Source organism: Heterocephalus glaber, unplaced genomic scaffold (assembly GCF_053883595.1).
Source record: "Heterocephalus glaber isolate CG9 unplaced genomic scaffold, H.glaber_assembly_v1.0 deba00001504, whole genome shotgun sequence".
Taxonomy (NCBI): domain Eukaryota; kingdom Metazoa; phylum Chordata; class Mammalia; order Rodentia; family Bathyergidae; genus Heterocephalus; species Heterocephalus glaber.
Genome location: NW_028258324.1, coordinates 47,788,421 through 47,805,148, shown reverse-complemented (window position 1 = coordinate 47,805,148; position 16,728 = coordinate 47,788,421). Strand labels below are relative to the sequence as shown.

General features: G+C 41.3%; 1 protein-coding gene across 6 annotated transcripts in view; it reads left to right on the top strand.

The window, feature by feature from the left end:
- The window catches only part of Tnik (TRAF2 and NCK interacting kinase), a 397,016-nt gene that overhangs the window by 312,146 nt on the left and 68,142 nt on the right, over window positions 1-16,728 (top strand). For 4 of the 6 annotated variants that reach the window (XM_004834595.4, XM_004834594.4, XM_021254142.2 and 1 more), the window contains 3 exons: window positions 12,316-12,426; window positions 13,272-13,358; window positions 14,386-14,574. In XM_004834595.4, the coding sequence (XP_004834652.1) occupies window positions 12,316-12,426; window positions 13,272-13,358; window positions 14,386-14,574 (387 nt within the window). The remainder of the gene's footprint in view (window positions 1-12,315; window positions 12,427-13,271; window positions 13,359-14,385; window positions 14,575-16,728) is intronic. The other 2 variants (XM_004834596.4, XM_013071572.3) reach the window with 1 other exon arrangement.

Here is a 16,728-nt window from a genome sequence, read left to right as displayed (position 1 = left end):
GAGATAGCAGGCATTTCTACTGAGCCCTGCAGGCCAAGTTTATTACCTTTAAATTTTGTTATAAGAAGACCAGAAAACCCTTCAAACAAGGGAAAATAATCAGATCTGCCTTTTTTAAGATGAAACTTTGATTGCTGCAAGGAATGTGATTGGAAGGAAGCATGAGTGGGTGAGGAGCCAGGTCAGTCCAAGCCAGAGGGATGCCACTTCAGGTGGACAGTTGGCAGAGTGGAGTGTGACAGAGCTCTGGCCTTCGGAACCTGCAAGATATGGTGGATGATTAGACCTCAGAGATGAGTAACAGAGAGTTGGGACAGAAGGTTCCCCAATGTCAGACTTAAGCATATGGATGAGGAGAGAAGGGTAAGATCAATTCAAATATAATGAGATTAAGATGCATATGAGGCCACCACGAGTCACACCAAGGATGCTGTTGGATTGTGTGGGTACAGCCATTAAAGGGGTGTGGTGGGAAATGGAAATTACTGGTTCATAGTAAGGGAAATATTTGATCATGGATTCTGAGAACTCAGAACAGGTCAGGAAAAACCAGCAAAGAAAATTGATAAGAGAGTAGGAGACACACCAGGAGAGTTTGATGCTGTAGAAGGAAAGAAAATTGAGGATTCAGGCATGCAAAAGGAGTTAAAGGGGCCAGCTCTGCAGAATGCTGCCCAAAGACCAAGTAATTCAGCAGTATCCATTGGCTTCAGTGACAAGATATTTAAAATGTAGTTTCTATATAGTGCTCTCTAGAAAGGCTTTCACTCTCTCTCTGTTTGGGGGAAGAAAAACATCCTCTCAGGAAGTCAGAGGATCTGGACTTGGGGTGGAAAGGTATCAGCTTGAACATGAGGGCACCACATGCTACATGCATGTCCTGCCTGTCCGTCTGTTGTGACCCTGCTTGGTGCCACACTGAAGCTTCCTTGGGATTAACCAAGAAAATGGATGAGAGAGAATTTTTCAATGGCCAAAAGCTCAACAGAGCTCTCTTTTGAAGGATGTGTCAAATCAGCTTAAATATTGCTAATAAGACTCACCTTGTGCTTCCATTTTGTAGTTACATGCTCCTCTATAACACTTTTGCCCTCATTCTCTCTTAGCATTAACTTTTCACTTAGTGTAGCAGGCCAGTCTGAGAGAAGCTGTCCAGCTGGATCCCAGTCCCAAAGAAGCCACAGTAGTGAGTGGGTATTTTTTGAACCTAATTAATTTCTCCCAGATCCTTTTAGACAATACCTTCCAAAAATAGAGAGGGAAGCTATATGTCCCTTTAAGACTCACTGTACAGAGATGGGGAAAGGAAAGAATGGAAAGGAAAAATTATGAAAAAAGAAAAAAAATGGAAATGAAGTCTGTGTAAATAGGGAAGGGTGGAGGGGGTGAAGGGCGCACAGGTAATGGGGAAAAAATAAGAACCAAGATACATCATGTACAGGTACAAACACCCAATGATAAATGTAAACATATTGTATACCTAAAATGTACCAATGAAAGAATTTAAGCAAAAAAAAGAGAAAAGACTCACTGTACAGGACAACATATTAAAGCTCTAAACATATTTGACAACACAGCATGAGATACAATTCTATTGAGAGGAACGTAATATTTTGGTAGCAGCAACAACACTAGATCCAAGACTGCTGATGTCCAAATCCCAGTTTTATTCTTTATTAGGTGTGTAAGCCTAAATATGATCACTAACTTTCCTATGCCTCAGTTTCCCCTTCTGTAAAACAGGAATACCCAGAGCATTTTTCTTACAGAGCTGACATGGAGAGTAATGAAGTGATTCACAGAAAGCCTTAGAATATCACCAACACATAGTGAGCTCCATAGATATTAGTTATTATTGTTATTGGCCAGGGTACTTGGACTAAAGTCAGAGAAATAATCTTTGAAACTTTGAACTCCTTTGTGTGCTGTAGTAAAATCTCAAGTTTATCAAAATAAATGTACCAGGAAGTACACTTCTTTTCACTCTTTGGGAAGAATGTTTACTATAATATCAGGAAGAATTCAATTATTTCCTGAAGAAAAAAAGTCTATGATTTTTAAATGGCCAGCTGGTAGGTTAGTATGGAGGTGAAGTACACCAACCAGCTCTGTAGGCCGAGAGGCCAAGGCTTAATCTAGCTATGTGATCTTGGGCAAATTATTTAATGTCTCTGAACCTCAGCTACCTTACGTGAAACTTCTGTATAATAATATTTACTGTACAGTATTATTGTGAGAAGCAAATGAAACCATATACACAGAAGGCTTGGCAAAATCCCTGACACGAGAAATGGACTGATATTGTTGGGTGAATATTTATTATTTTGGAACTGACAATCTCAAAGTATTGTTAACTTTGATTTTTTTTATCTTAATGATTCTCGGTATAGATAACATCTTTCCGTTCTCTGCCTTCCTTAATTTCCCAATGTACCAAACCTGTTTACTATAAAATCTGGATTTCTCAGTCCTCTTTCGAAGCCTTCTTCTGTGTGCTGTTGGCTTCACCAGAGTCTTGGCCTTGCCAGCACGACAAGAAAGCCTATCCATCACCCCTGTGGGTGCACCTTGCTTAGCAGGGTCAACTGCCACCTTGGGAAGTCTCTTCTTCCCAGCAGAGCTCAGTGGAGCTACCAGGGAAGAAACTGCCTTTTGCTGGATGCTCTGACCAGTATATCTTGCTGTCACTTCCAACACTGTATAATATGATCCCATCATTGCTACTAAGTAGCTACATAAAGTCTCATCTCCTACCAGTATGTAAACAAGACCTATATAAAGATAGAGATCGTGTAATGTCTGAATAATAAGTTTTTGGGTATCAGGGAAATAATACCTTAGGAATAACCTTCTCAGCAAGAAAGTGAGCCCAAGGCAATCTAGTAAGAGACTGCCTGAGGTCCACTCTCACCTCTGCCACTTGCTGCCTTTGTAATTTTGGACAAGACATGACTTCTCTATGCCTCAGTTTGTCCATTTTTTAAATGGAGTAGTAATAGTTTAAAGGATTAAATGAGTTAATATATACAAAACATTTAAAACAGGGTTCTCTAGAGGAGCAGAACTAATATAAAATATATGTATAATTATACAAAGGGATTTATTAGGTAGGCTTACAGGATCAGTTGCCAGAGAGTCACAGTGGCTGTCTTAGGACTCAGAAATGGAAGAATGCAAAATGGCTGTCTGTGCCCACAGAGCTGGAGGGTCCAGAAGCAGTAGTAGCTCAAAAGCCTGGAAGCTCACTGTAGCGTCGCTGCAAGTTTGTGTTGCAAAGCCGAAGAAGCTGAAGACAAATGTTCAAAGACATTGTTGAAGGCTGGAGCTCTTCCAAGAAAAACAAGGAACCCTTCTTTCTTTTCTTTTTTATCTCATCCCAACTACAAGCCTATTGGTTGGTGTCACCCATGTCCACAGTGGGTCTTCCTCTCTCAGTTTGCTATGTATGAATCACCCACAAACACACCCAGAACTTTACTAATCTACTAAGTGTTCTTATACAAGTGAAGCTGTCTTAGTTACTTTTCTCAGTGCTGAGACAAAATACCTGACACTCAAAGTTAAGGGAGAAAAGTTTTATTTGGCTCACAGTTCATAGAGGTTTCAGTCCATAGTCGGCTGGCTCCAGAGCAGGGTGGCATGGCAGACAAGCATCGCAGAGAAGAAACAGTTCACGGGAGGCAGAAGCTAGCAAAGCAAGCAAGGACCAGAGAAACCTCTTTCTGTCCTTTGTATTGTATCCAGGCTACCAGGATGAGGGCGATGCCAAACCAATCAGTGGGTTGATTTAGTAATCACCTACTCTTAATCCTATCATTGCACCATGAATCAGTCACACACTCTAGATTCAGCCACATCTGCAAAAGCCCCACCTATGGCCACGTGAGGTTTAGGGGGAACACAAGCCTTAACATTGACATATCACAAGTAATGATCACAACCTGGCACCAAGTAAGCACCCAAATAAATTCAGGAAGAGTGTTGCATGTAAAGGAAATGTTTTCATTTCAGGTTAGCTGTCTGATCACTGCTGCCCTGCATCATGTTTCTCCAGGATGAGACTCCCAGGAGAATGTAGCTTGAGCAACTTCAGAGGGCAGAGCAGGAGACAGGAAAATCAATGTAGCTTTTCACCAGTGCAGCATTCTCACCCACTGGACACATGCCCAAGCCTGACCTAGAAGAAAGGACCGTAAGCAAGAGTAATTCACCCCTTTTTAGGACCTGAAGTATTAATTCATTGGTATTGCAGAGAAGTGGCCTTTAAGTCACTTAATCATTAACTATAGGCATCCTAATGTGTCCTGGGAGTGGTGACTGCTGGTTAGAAGCAGAGCAGCCTTTATTTCTAGATGTTATTAGCATCCACATAAAGACTGACCCCTCTTTGCTGGCTTTTTGCTGTTATTTCAATAGCTGAACTGAAATTCTGAAACATCTGGGAAATCGGAACCTCATTGTCTGGGACTACATCTGCACATGAAGCATCTGCCAGTGGTCCAATCACATGGTATAAATCACCAAACTAGTGTTTCAGAAGGGCTGTGATCTCCATGGATATATGGATCCCTGCTTCTCAAAGGATCCCAGAAAAGCTTCATTTTTTTTTGAGACAGGGTCTCTCTGTGTAGTTCAAGCTGGCTGTGAACTACATAGCCACAAGCTGGGTTCAAACTCATGGCGATCCTCATACCTCAGCCTCCCAAGTGCTAGGATTACAAGTGTGCACCACCATACTCGTCTCAGAAAGGCTTCCTGCTCTCACTTACATGCCCTTCAGCAGGAGGCCTGGCTTTGTCTGCTTTGTCCCCTGGATCTTGTGATAAGAGTTTTCTACCATGCTGAGGAAGTTGCCTTAAATTCCTACATCATAATTTAAAATGCTACTGAAATTTGATATCCTTTTACCCATACCTCTTCGTACACTTGCAAGGAATGGAAAGGACATGCTAGTATTTATACTGACAGCATTTTATACTGGGAAAAAACCATGGAGTCAGACTGGTATCTAGAGTAGGTATGGATTTCCCATGCCAGCCTGGACTTGGCATCACAAACCTGCCTTCCATTGCCTAAGGTCTTCCTGGAGACTATTTTATTATGCCTAGCCTGCATTTCCTGTGTTTCACAGTTTCATTACATAGTCCTAACCATACAACACTGACAATAAAATCGTTCCACTGAAATTATTATTTCACATAACATTGAAATTGAATTGTTTTCAAGTTTTATACCTTCATTGAACAGTTCTATAGGATCATAGAGGCTGTGGAATGTAAGGGACCTCAAAAGTGATCTCAGCCAGTTCCCTTCTCAAAGAAAGAATCCTTCTGATCATATCCTTCAAATAGGGTTATTCAACCTGTTTGACGTATCTCTCCTTGTACATCTATGGGGTTGAGGCAGCACATCCTATTTTTTAACAACTCCTAATGTTAGAAAATGTATCTTGCCATTTATTTAAACCTGTGTGATATCTAGGCATCAATATAAAGTATGCCAAATATACTAAAATGCATTCCACATCAGTCCTAAAAATGTTTTAAAACAATAATAATGTTCTCCACATGTCACCAGTGTTGCTGCAACTGTTTTATATATGACATAATTTAACATCTTTAGTATCATCTCAGATATGCTGGAATGACCCATCTGAAAGCATTGTATTAATACAGTGGTTGCTTGTGTATTTATTTTCATATAATGTAATCTGAGGACCTCATACTGAGGCTTTAGAATCATGACAAAAGGATTTTTCCCCCTAGTACTGGGGATTGAACTTAAGGCCTATACACTGAGCTACATACCCATACCTTTTATTTATTCATTTTATTTTGGGCCAAGGTCTTCATGATTTTTAATCCTCCTGCCTCAACCTGCCAAAGCACTGGGATTACAGGCTACAACAGAAAGAATTCGAAGGTTTTATCTGCACTTGCCTTTTACCTACAGAATCATAGGTAGTAGGGATGACAACTGGGCCATTGTTATTCCTCCATGTGATATCCAGAAAAACCCAAGTAGCTATGCTTCTTGGGGTAACTGAGGCTCAGGGGTAATAAGGAGTTTGGGCAAAACACAGTAACCAACAACTAGAATTTTTCATTAAGTCTTCTTGAGGCTCAGTCTGCCTAGAACCTTCTTTCTCTTTCTTGTACATGTGAAGTTGGCAGTGCTGAGCTGCAGGGCTGCCTTCTGATCAAAAGTTACCCTGGGATTCCAGAGAAAAAACTCCATTTAGATAGCTAGTTAAAGTTGATGTAGAAAGAAAGGAATGAAATAGATTCCGCTGCCTGGCTTTCTCAGTGTTCTCTGATTGCTGTTTCTGTAAAGAAAAGAGCGGGGACAGCATGAAGACTGAGAAGAAATGATGGCAATTTGAAAAAGCATAGGACAATATCTTTCACTTTTTATGTGTAGATGCCTCAGTCTGCTTCTTTCACAGCCATGGAGGCAGCATGGCCAGACCAGGGCACTGAGTATGCAGCCTGGCTTTGCACTTAACCACTGAATGAACTTGAACAAGATCCTGGCCCGAGAGTGCCTTGATTTCCTTATCTCTCCTATGACATAGTAGTATTTGCCTCAAGGCACTCTGGTAAGAAGTAAGTTAATAAGAATATAAGGCTTTAGAACTATGCCCGGCATCACAGGAAGCGCTACATAAGTCTTCGTTGTTATTATTAATGATTCTTCTTTTTCATCATTTTTATTCCATTGCTGTGACTGCTTTCTCATCATTCTCATTTCTTAACTATAAAGAAGGTTTGGCATCCGCATGTTAGTTGCAGGAAATCATGCACTTGTCCTGCAGTGGTTGGTTTGCAACAGTCCTTCCAAATGTGAAACTTTAGCAGCTATTATTAAGCAGACAAATGGAGTGTGCAGGAGTGTGACTGCCTCAAGTCCTAGGTTCAGCCCCTGTGACTCTTGTGCAGAGCAGTCCTATTTAAAGTGAGGGGCATGTGTGATGTGCATTTGATTCAAAGGGCCACACTGGGTCCTTTCATTCCAAGCGCCTTTGAACAGAGAGCTCTGTGTGGAGGGGATGATTTCAGGTGCTTCCTAAGGAGTCTGACTTGATCCTGCACCAGCTGCTTTCCTGTCCTCTGGAGGCCAGCCTAAGCCTTCCGCAGTCAACTTCCATGAGGTCACCCAGGATGAAAAGCAAGAGAAGCTCTCCAAGGGCAACCCAGAATTTTGCTTTGTCTCTCTTTTCTGTCTGAATGGTTTGATTTTTGCTTTGAGAGGTAGCTCAGACTCTTAGAATAATTAGATTTACAAGATTGACCTAATCTGCCCCCTCATTTCAAGTTTGGGTGAAAGTGACTTCAAGGTGGTACAACATTCACTTATTCATTAAATAAATATTTATGGACAGCACTGACTATTGTGTGGTCTTCAGTGTCCTAATATTAGTGGCTGGGCAAGACAGGGTCCAGGCTCACTAATTCTGATTGAATGTTCTTTCCCCAAGAACTACCCACCGCCCCCAATGACATGTTGCAGTGTGTAACATACCATTTCTCAGATGTCACCTTTATGTATGAATTCATATGATGGGAAATGTAGTGTAAAAGATGGACTGAGAGTCAAGGTTGGTTTTTTAATCTTATTTGTTTTTATTTTTCTTTATGTTTTTTTTTCAGTCTGAAAAGAGGAATTAAGGTGGTTTACAGAGGTTAGCACAACAACTAAAAATGAAATAAAGGAAAAATATAATAAAAAAGAATATAAAGTGGAAGAAAAAATAAGAAAGCAGGAGGAGCAGGGTCAGTTCTCAGAAATGCAGGATATGGTATCCAATCTGGCTCTGCGAGTCCTGGCAGCTGAGAAAAGAGGCCAATACAAGAATTTCGAGATGCATGTATCATCAGAGAAGTGCACCAGTCCCTAGCCAAGGTTTCTTAGATCACTGGGAACATGTACACTTGCCTAGCAGTGGTGGAATTCTGCTGTGAATAATGTCTGAAGCAATATCTCTGCCATAAGTGCAGCAGTCAACTGTAGTCAGCTAGTCCAGTAACATTGTAAAATGCAACTTAATGGCGTGAAGGTTCATTACAGTCACTTCTACCCAGGCCAAAATCCCCTGGTGTCAGTGCAAGCCTTTCTGCTGATATTAAGTAATCAAAGAACAGCCTTTAAAGAAACAAAAGGAAAGGAAGACCAACCCCACAGCATTCATGATGAACATCCATGAGGATTGTTTCTTACAACATGCCTTTCATAAGAATTTGGTATTTAATTGTTGAGGCAATATTCTTTGGCAAGAATTTGAAGAGCAGAAATTCTGCATAGTCAGTTTGGAATAAATGTATTACCTTAGAGGATCCACTGAAAAAGTAACGAGGATTAATATTTCCTCATTAATATTAACTAACCAGCTCATTTGAAAGTAGAGCTGTACAGAGTCCACCTGGAGGTCTCCTGAGTGGAACAACTCTGGAGAGGATCAGAACCTTCCCCAAAAAGATCTCCCTTGGTGAACATCAACAGAAGGCAAAAGACATGAGAAAGGCCTTCTCACCTGGACCCCAGTGAGTAAGGCAACAGTGGTTGTAGCCTGGACAATTTACAGACTAGGTTCTGTCAATCTTCCCCAACCAGGAAAAAAAATAAGTTAGTAAGAGTTACTGAATGTCTAATTATAAGGAATATAACTTTTGACAATGCCTCCAAGAAAATATGGATGAAAATACACTTCTAAGCCATTGAACATAGGTGAAGTATCTGCCGAGATTTTTAGAGTAGTTGGTTGAGGCCATTCTTTTTGACAGCAGGGCCTCTATCATCATTATGTATACTATGAATATAATTTTAAAATATTATTTGAGTCTGCTTTCCTATTCCTTCCAGCTTACACACCTATCCCTTTATTTTATTTTCATACCTTTCTCTAAAGTAGCAAATAGGTATCCCACCAGTGCAAATGATAGGTGGCTCTCTTCTTAGAAGAACATTCTCAAGCCCCATATGTGCCCAATATAAAAGATTGTTCTGGCCTGTGAGAGTGTGTGAAGGCTAAGAGGGGCATGGGTGGGCGAGCTCTAGTCCCAAGCTCTGTGAGGCTTACATCTCTTCTATTGTTTATCCAGTCTGCTGTATCCAGTGCAACAAATCCAGTCCAGCCCTAGGTGAAAAATGATGAATGATAAAGGCTGGAATCAAACAGAGACCTGCAAATACTGTAGCTTCCAACTAGAATGCAAAGCTGCTAAAACATACTCAAACAAACATAAGATATGTTATAATATACTCCCTAAGAATTGATAGGAGGAAAAATACCACAGTACATTTAAGAAGGTACTGTTGGGGTATGTTTGTTTGTTTGTTTGTGTGTTTGTGTTCCCCTGAGTTTCTTCCTCTGTTCAGTTCAACAACTTTTATATGCCGGTGCCAGGGGCCAGGACCTGTTTGAGAGGTTGAGAGGAGAACAAGAGTCATTAAAGCTTTGTAAAGGTTTCTGTTTGAGGCCAGAGACTTGGTCTTTCTTTGACATGCTTGAATGCCCTTCCAATAGCCCTCTGCCTGGGAGGAGAGAAAGTAAACATCTTTCCAGGAAAGGCATCAGCATGGAGTTACAGCAGCTGGGAAATGGCAGGGTGCCCTCAGAAAGTTAGGAGAATAATTTATTTTTCCAGCCTCACTACAGGAACCAAAGCCCTGGAAGACACCTCCATGTGTTAGTAGAGGCTGATTTGAGTGAGATCATTATTTTATTAGTCATTTTTTAGGGTCTTTCTCAGAAACTGCAGAGTACTTGGGAAGCCCGGATCTTTTTGAGTTGCAGTCAATACTGTATAGACCTTGCCTGAAGACCTGAGTGACATGTAATTATAAAACAGTATTGATTCCTGGCCAAGGAGTTGAAAATGTACAAATCCTTCACATAAAAATCAGTTCCATCTTCAAAAGTGTTGATTGTTCTTTTTCCCTCAAAAGAGACCAGTGGTTGGACTAAAAAACTTGAAATGTTAGCTAAATTAGGGCTATTTCCTGCCAGGAACCAGATATGTACACATAATTATTTTATTCTCTGCACTGGCACGGATTTACTTCAGTTGAGTGTTGGAAATGTCTTTGTTTTGGGTCTGTAATCCAAATTTTTCACTCAGTTCCTATGATGATGTTTTCTTCTTGTGTCCTCCTGTATTATTTTTCTGCAAAACATAATTGCATGTCTGGGACCAACATGCCACTGCTTTTCCTGTTCTTCTCTATCACACTATCCAGCATACGTGTTAGCTAAGAGCTTCTCCCATTCTTAAAGGCTCCATTGTCATCAAATTCTGGCGATTTTATTTGGTCTGTTTCTAATTTCTCCTAAGGTGGCATCCAGTCCAGTCCTGTTAGAGTGACTGGAAATCTAGAGAGTTTTCACTCTTTCTTCCTTTGGGCTGCATCTCCATCCTGAGCAGTGATTATGAACAGAGATTTTCAGGCTGTCTTTCCTATACCATCAACGCCCTGTTATTTCATGCCTGGATCTGTGGGAGCTCTTGAGTGCTTTTCAGCTTCCAGTCTTGGCCCCCTCCCAATGGGGCATCTGAAAATGAAAGGCTGATCGTGTCATTTGGCCTCATGAAGCCCTCCAGTGGCTCCCCATCGCCTGCAATCTAAGATGGACAAGTAATTGTCAATCTGGAAATGATAGATAACGAGTCTCAAAAGATGCAGCTTATCTCCAAAGACTCAGAGGTTATTGAGAGACAGCAGATCTGGAGGACTGCCATGAGGGCCATAGCGGGAATACTTCCTCGGAGGCTTCTTGACATTTGAATCTCTATTGTTGGTTTAGCTGGGACTGTGACAGAGAGCTTTTTTTAAAAAGCTCTTCCCGTGGTTGTATAGAGCTGGTTTGTCAGTGTGATCCAGTCATGATCCACTTTACTCCAAGCACCTTGTGCTTCTTTGGCCATGTAGCAAAATTTTGTTGTGAATGTAACAAGGAAACGGGCCCCCAATCGGTTCCCTACAGGCATATGACATAAAGGACTCTAGCCTTTCTCAAAGTGTGTGTGAAGGACCTGTGGCATAAGAAAGTATTCTGCATCGTGTGACAATCCTGCATGTTGGAGGATGTTTGATTTCACTGGCCCCTTGTGCTAAATGTCAGTCATTTTCCCCAGATGCTGGGACAACCAACACAATCCTTGTGTCCCCACACGTAATTCCAAGTGTGCCAGACATGGGAAAAGACTCTCCTGTTTGAAAATCCTTGGCTTCTATAACTGTGTGGTGTAGTTCCAACTTCTCCTAAAATGTTCTCTTTTCCTGAGAGTATAATGAAGAACCAGATTAATTTGGGGTCTTTCTCTCACTCCTTTTTTCCCTTCATTTACTGTTATGATTGAGCTTGGGTGCTAATGTCACACTGCTGGCTTTGAAATCAAGCTCCATCATTTACAGGGCATGACTTTGAACAATTACTTAATCCCCCTGTGCTTCTGTCTTCTCATTTTAAAAGTAAGAATAAAAATACCTAGCTCAGCAGACTTTTGTGAACATTAAGTAGGACGAAGTGTGTAAGGCGCTTAACATACTCTCCACTGTCAGGGCTGAAGTAATTATGGCATGATGATGATGGTGGTCATGATAACCATGGTGGTTCCTGAGCATAAAGGTCTTATCTAAGTTAGAAGTTGGAGTTGACATGAATGAATGCTTCAGAAAACAGAGAGGCAGCTTGGTACATGAACGAGCGCAGTTGCCTAGATGGGAGTCAGTAACTTCTGTGCACCCTTAGCCATTTATTACTGTCTGGCCTTGAATGTGTCACTTCACTTCTCTGATTCTTTTATTCTTTGTGAAATATTTGTGTCACATGGTGTTAAATAGGTCAAATGGCATAAGCATTGAGAAGCAATCTCATAGTTTGATGATATGTAATTTGGGTCTTCTATCTTCTGTGTTGCAGTAAGAGTTTGTAACAACGCTTTTTCTTCTCTGAATATCAAAGGCAATGAAAGTCAGATACAAAGAAAAAATTAAAACCTATTAAGCATTGGTACTTCCTATCCCTAGTTTGAAAATCTCTCCCACCACCGGGAGAGCACACACAATAGGAGCTTTATGGTCAGGGTCCACTTATGTGATAAATGGCAGGGTGTTCTGCATGAACTTGAATCTCTCCCTGCACCTCCTCCCTGCCCATATACCCCCAAGTAGCCCAGGGGAGAAGGGCTCTGGGACATTTAGATATCTCTTCCTAAGAACTCATGTCTGCAGTTGGGCAGCCCTCCTTGCTGGTTTCCCAGCACCCACAATACTTCCCGCCACCGCCATCATGGCTGTCTGCTTATTGCCCCACAGCAACAAAGGCGAGAGAAGGAGCTGCGGAAGCAGCAGGAGAGGGAGCAACGCCGGCACTATGAGGAGCAGATGCGCAGGGAGGAGGAGAGGAGGCGCGCAGAGCATGAGCAGGTACAGCATGGGAGCCCTACACAGGTCTTAGTGAAATGCAGCACTGGGCGTCTCTGGGATGCGGGTCACCTTTTTTTAGGATGACTCAGTTACAGTTTTCATTATTTCTCAAGCAACTGTTCTGTCCTATTCAACAAGTCAAACGCACAACTTTGCCAATGCCCTTTCATTCAACCTTGCTTCTCCCCAGGCCAGAGTCCCCTGACATGCCTGGATCCTCTGACTCCCCAGCCATGGGTTTCTGATTGAAAAGTACCACTGAAGCATGAAAAGGAACCAACTCCTACTCTTCCATTGCTTCAGAAGAGCCTTTCTATTCCTGCAAACTTTGGTCTCTGTGACTTTGAGTCATCAATACAGGCCTCTCTTTCTCTGGAGAATCACATCCTGACAAGTGGAACTTCAGGCTGGTTATGTTGCAATGACAAGGCACGATGGCATCCCATGATTGTTTTATCCCTGCTGCTCGAACAGGAGCCTCGGGACTTTATAACATTGTTAATTCTAGGTAGTCTATAAAGAGAGGAACCTGTAATGAAAAACTTTAAAATGTGGCTGGATTTATTAAAGCCAAATAATTTATTAAAGTGAAGTAAGAGTAAAATGGTGAGTGAGTCATCTCAGCTGGCTGTTGCAAAAAGAGGGCTTGTGCTTTTGACTACATTGAAAGGCTTTGGCTTTGGTGTGCCATACTCTTTCTGTTTTATGAGGAAGTATCGGAGTAATTTTCCCCTCCTTCCTTCTACACTTTATTTGGCAGCTCTTCTCACCTTTGAAATTACTGGTTCTTTTTCTCTCTCTTTCTCTTTCTGTTCTTCCAAATTCTGTGCTACCTGCCTCTCCAGGAATACATCAGGCGACAGTTAGAGGAGGAGCAAAGACAGTTAGAGATCTTGCAGCAGCAGCTACTGCATGAACAAGCTCTACTTCTGGTAATGGGAAAGCCACCGGCTAGCTGACCTGCTCTGTGCTCATCCTGTGTGTGTCTGTGTGTCCTCCTCCTAACATGTCACTTCAGAAGAAGGGTTCTGCATGGACCTCAAAATCTCATAGAAACTTAGTACATTTCCTGACCCATTTTGCCAAGTCCTAATACACTTAACACAATTGCTATACATTCTTGATTAACGCCATCTATTTAGGAAACTAACATGAATCCAGCCTTGTTATAAGTTCAGATTGCAACTGAGACCCACTGTGTTTATTGCACAGTAATTTCTGAGGCCATTTGCAACATGCTGGAACACAATCACAGCAAAATGCACCTCTTCCACAGGAACCCGCTCGGCTCTGCAGTCATATTTCATTTGTAGACTATTAGTTTTATTCTTAAGACAGGAACATTTTGTGTTCCTTGCTCATGCAGTGTCCACTTGAAGTACTTTTTATTATTATTATTATTGCATTGCTCTCCAAATGGGCTTCTTCATGTATTTTTTTATGGAACTTTGTTTTCAGTGGCATTTTGATATTTTTTTAGCCCGTACATAAGCCTGCTAATGGTTTTTGTCTGTCCAAATTTTATTAAACAAAAGATGATTTAGGTACCATCTCTGGCAGTTTATTTAGTTGTGTACTTAATTATGCATGTTTGAATGATTTAATTACTAAATTAGGAAGTGGATGACTCCTTGTACAGGTTGTGTGCCAACCATCCAAATATCCTCATTATTGCCATTTTCTCCATTGCAATTCATCAGGGACAAGTCACTTTGCAAGTGGTGTTGTTCTGTAAGCAATGATGTTTTCATTAAATGTCACATTCTTGCACAGATATTAATACAAGACTAGAGCTTATTTCTGTGCACACCCTGACATTCTCCAGTAGTTCTGTTTGAATGTAAGGTCATTTGTTACTTAGGTTCATTTTACTTCCATTGCATGCTTCACTCCTACTTCCCAGTGGTTTCCCTGTAGTAATTTGGCTCTTTCTTTGCTCTTCTTTCCTGGTCTGGGTAGGAATATAAGCGCAAGCAATTGGAAGAACAGAGACAAGCAGAAAGGCTACAGAGGCAGCTAAAGCAAGAGAGAGACTATTTGGTTTCTCTTCAGCATCAGCGGCAGGAGCAGAGGCCCCTAGAGAAGAAGCCACTGTACCATTACAAAGAAGGGATGAGTCCTAGTGAGAAGCCAGCATGGGCCAAAGAGGTGAGTAAATGAGAGTGGCCACACCTTGTTGACCAGGCTTTCAAACATCATGAGCTTGTCCACAAGTGGAAAGTTTAACCTACGCTGTGTAGTTGGATGAGGTTCATCAGAAAGACATGCTTTGCTCTCTGAAAAATCGTGATATCATTTCTGTAGACAAATGACAAGGCATCATTATTTCACTTGTGGGGTGTGTGTGTGTGTGTGTGTGTGTGTGTGTGTGTGTCTTTGCAGATATGGTGGATTTTGTAGGCAACTACAGGAAGTAGAAAAATCCTTTTCCTCATCTGAGTCCAGGTAACTTTGTGACATGAGGATTTTTAGTGACTCTTCCTTGGAAGTATGTGATGTGGGATTTGGGAGAACCTAGGCAGAATCACTTCCTGTCCATATCTGGACCCTGCTACTGGTCATGAGCACTGTTGCTATCTGCCTTGCTCACCGTGGTACCCACAAGCGAAAAGTACACCTGAGACATGTAGCTGAGGTGCACATTTTCAAGACCAGAGGCCACCTGTATTGTGCAAATACTTCCCAAGCGATGGTGCTTCATTTGCTCAACTGCTAGGCTAGGGAATGGTTTTTCAGGAACTTGACTCTCTGATGAACTGATTTAAAAATCTAACTAAAAGCTATTTGAATGGGAGAAAAAGAGATGATTACCAAATTAGTAAAGTAAACAAACAAAATTGTAATTTCAACCACCCTTCAAAAGTCACTGTGTCAGCATGTAGGTGACACACTGTTTTTCTTTTATGTCATTATTGTGCCAGCTAGTGATTTCCTTTATCTTCTTGTGACCATAGTCATTTAAAAGGATGTTTGGGGTTAGTTCATATTTTTATCTAGCTTCATTAGGTATTTGTAGGTAGAGCTTTTTTCAAGATATCTAGACTATAATATCACCAAAACCAAATTTCTTACAAAAGATCCTATTTTTACCAATTTTTAAATTTTTCTATTCTATTTTCTGTATATACAGAAAATGTTTGAAATGATGCTGTCTTCTTGCTAATTATGGTGGTTAAAAGAAAGTAGAAATTTGAAAATTTATTTTTTTCTTAAAGTTTTTTATACCTTTATATGTTATTTAATCTCTTTGTAATGATCATGCACTAGTGTAATGAAGATAACCTTTTTCTTTTAAAAATTAAAAATAGTAAATCTGGAAAGAAAATTATTTTTATTTCAGGCAAGGAACATTTTTGGTCACTTTCTATTACAGTCTGTAAACATGATTCATACTCCTGTAACAGCTCCCTCTGTCACTTAGTCAGTAATTCAATTTTGTGATCTTACTCCCAGGTACAGCAACGATCCCTTAATAATTCACTTGCACTTCCAGCCAAGCAGAATCATTATGCTGCTAAGCAGCAGTTCACATGTCTCCTAGCTGGCAGGCGTGCACCATCTTCCTCTACTGATGCCTACAGTTCAGGCATTTTCTAGCCATGCCAAGTAGAAATCCTCAGGTAAGCCACACGCATAGCTCCTGACCATGACAGGTATTTAGAAAGCTGAGAAACTGGCCACTACAAAGCTAAGGCCAGTAGCACCTTCAGGAATGAAGGATTCCAGATCAAAACTCCTGTTTGAGCATCACTCACAGAAGAAACAGGGACCATCTTGTCCTGTTAGGCTTTGTTTGGAAGAGCTAAGCCTCAGAAAACCTCATGGACCATTGTGAGATGTATGAAACGCTCTCCCTCTCAAGGATGAAACGCAACTCCAGAGTTAAGATCTAAGGCCATGTGGGTGCCCTCTCCCAGCATCTGCAAAGTGGCAAGCCCTCACATGTCCATGAGGGCAATTAGACAGGGCCTTAGAGAGTCACATGGACCTCAGGGCAGGAGGGACATGAATTCACCTGATGTGTGACCACCTAGTCTTCAGCATTCCCAGACCCAAGCATGAGTTTAGAAAAGAGACATCTGCGGAGCCTGTCAGAGAGGCCTATGAGTCCTTGCAAAACATGCCAGGATTCCTTTTATTCCCCTAGCAGCTCCCTCATGCACAAATGTATCAGAAGAGGAAGGAAAGCATGGAGAAACTTCCACTTCTTTTCCTCATCCTCTACTTAGCCTGTTCTGATTGAACTTGTCCGCCTTGATTTCATTGTTTCCTGACTGCTATTTGTCCTCATCTTTATGTTTT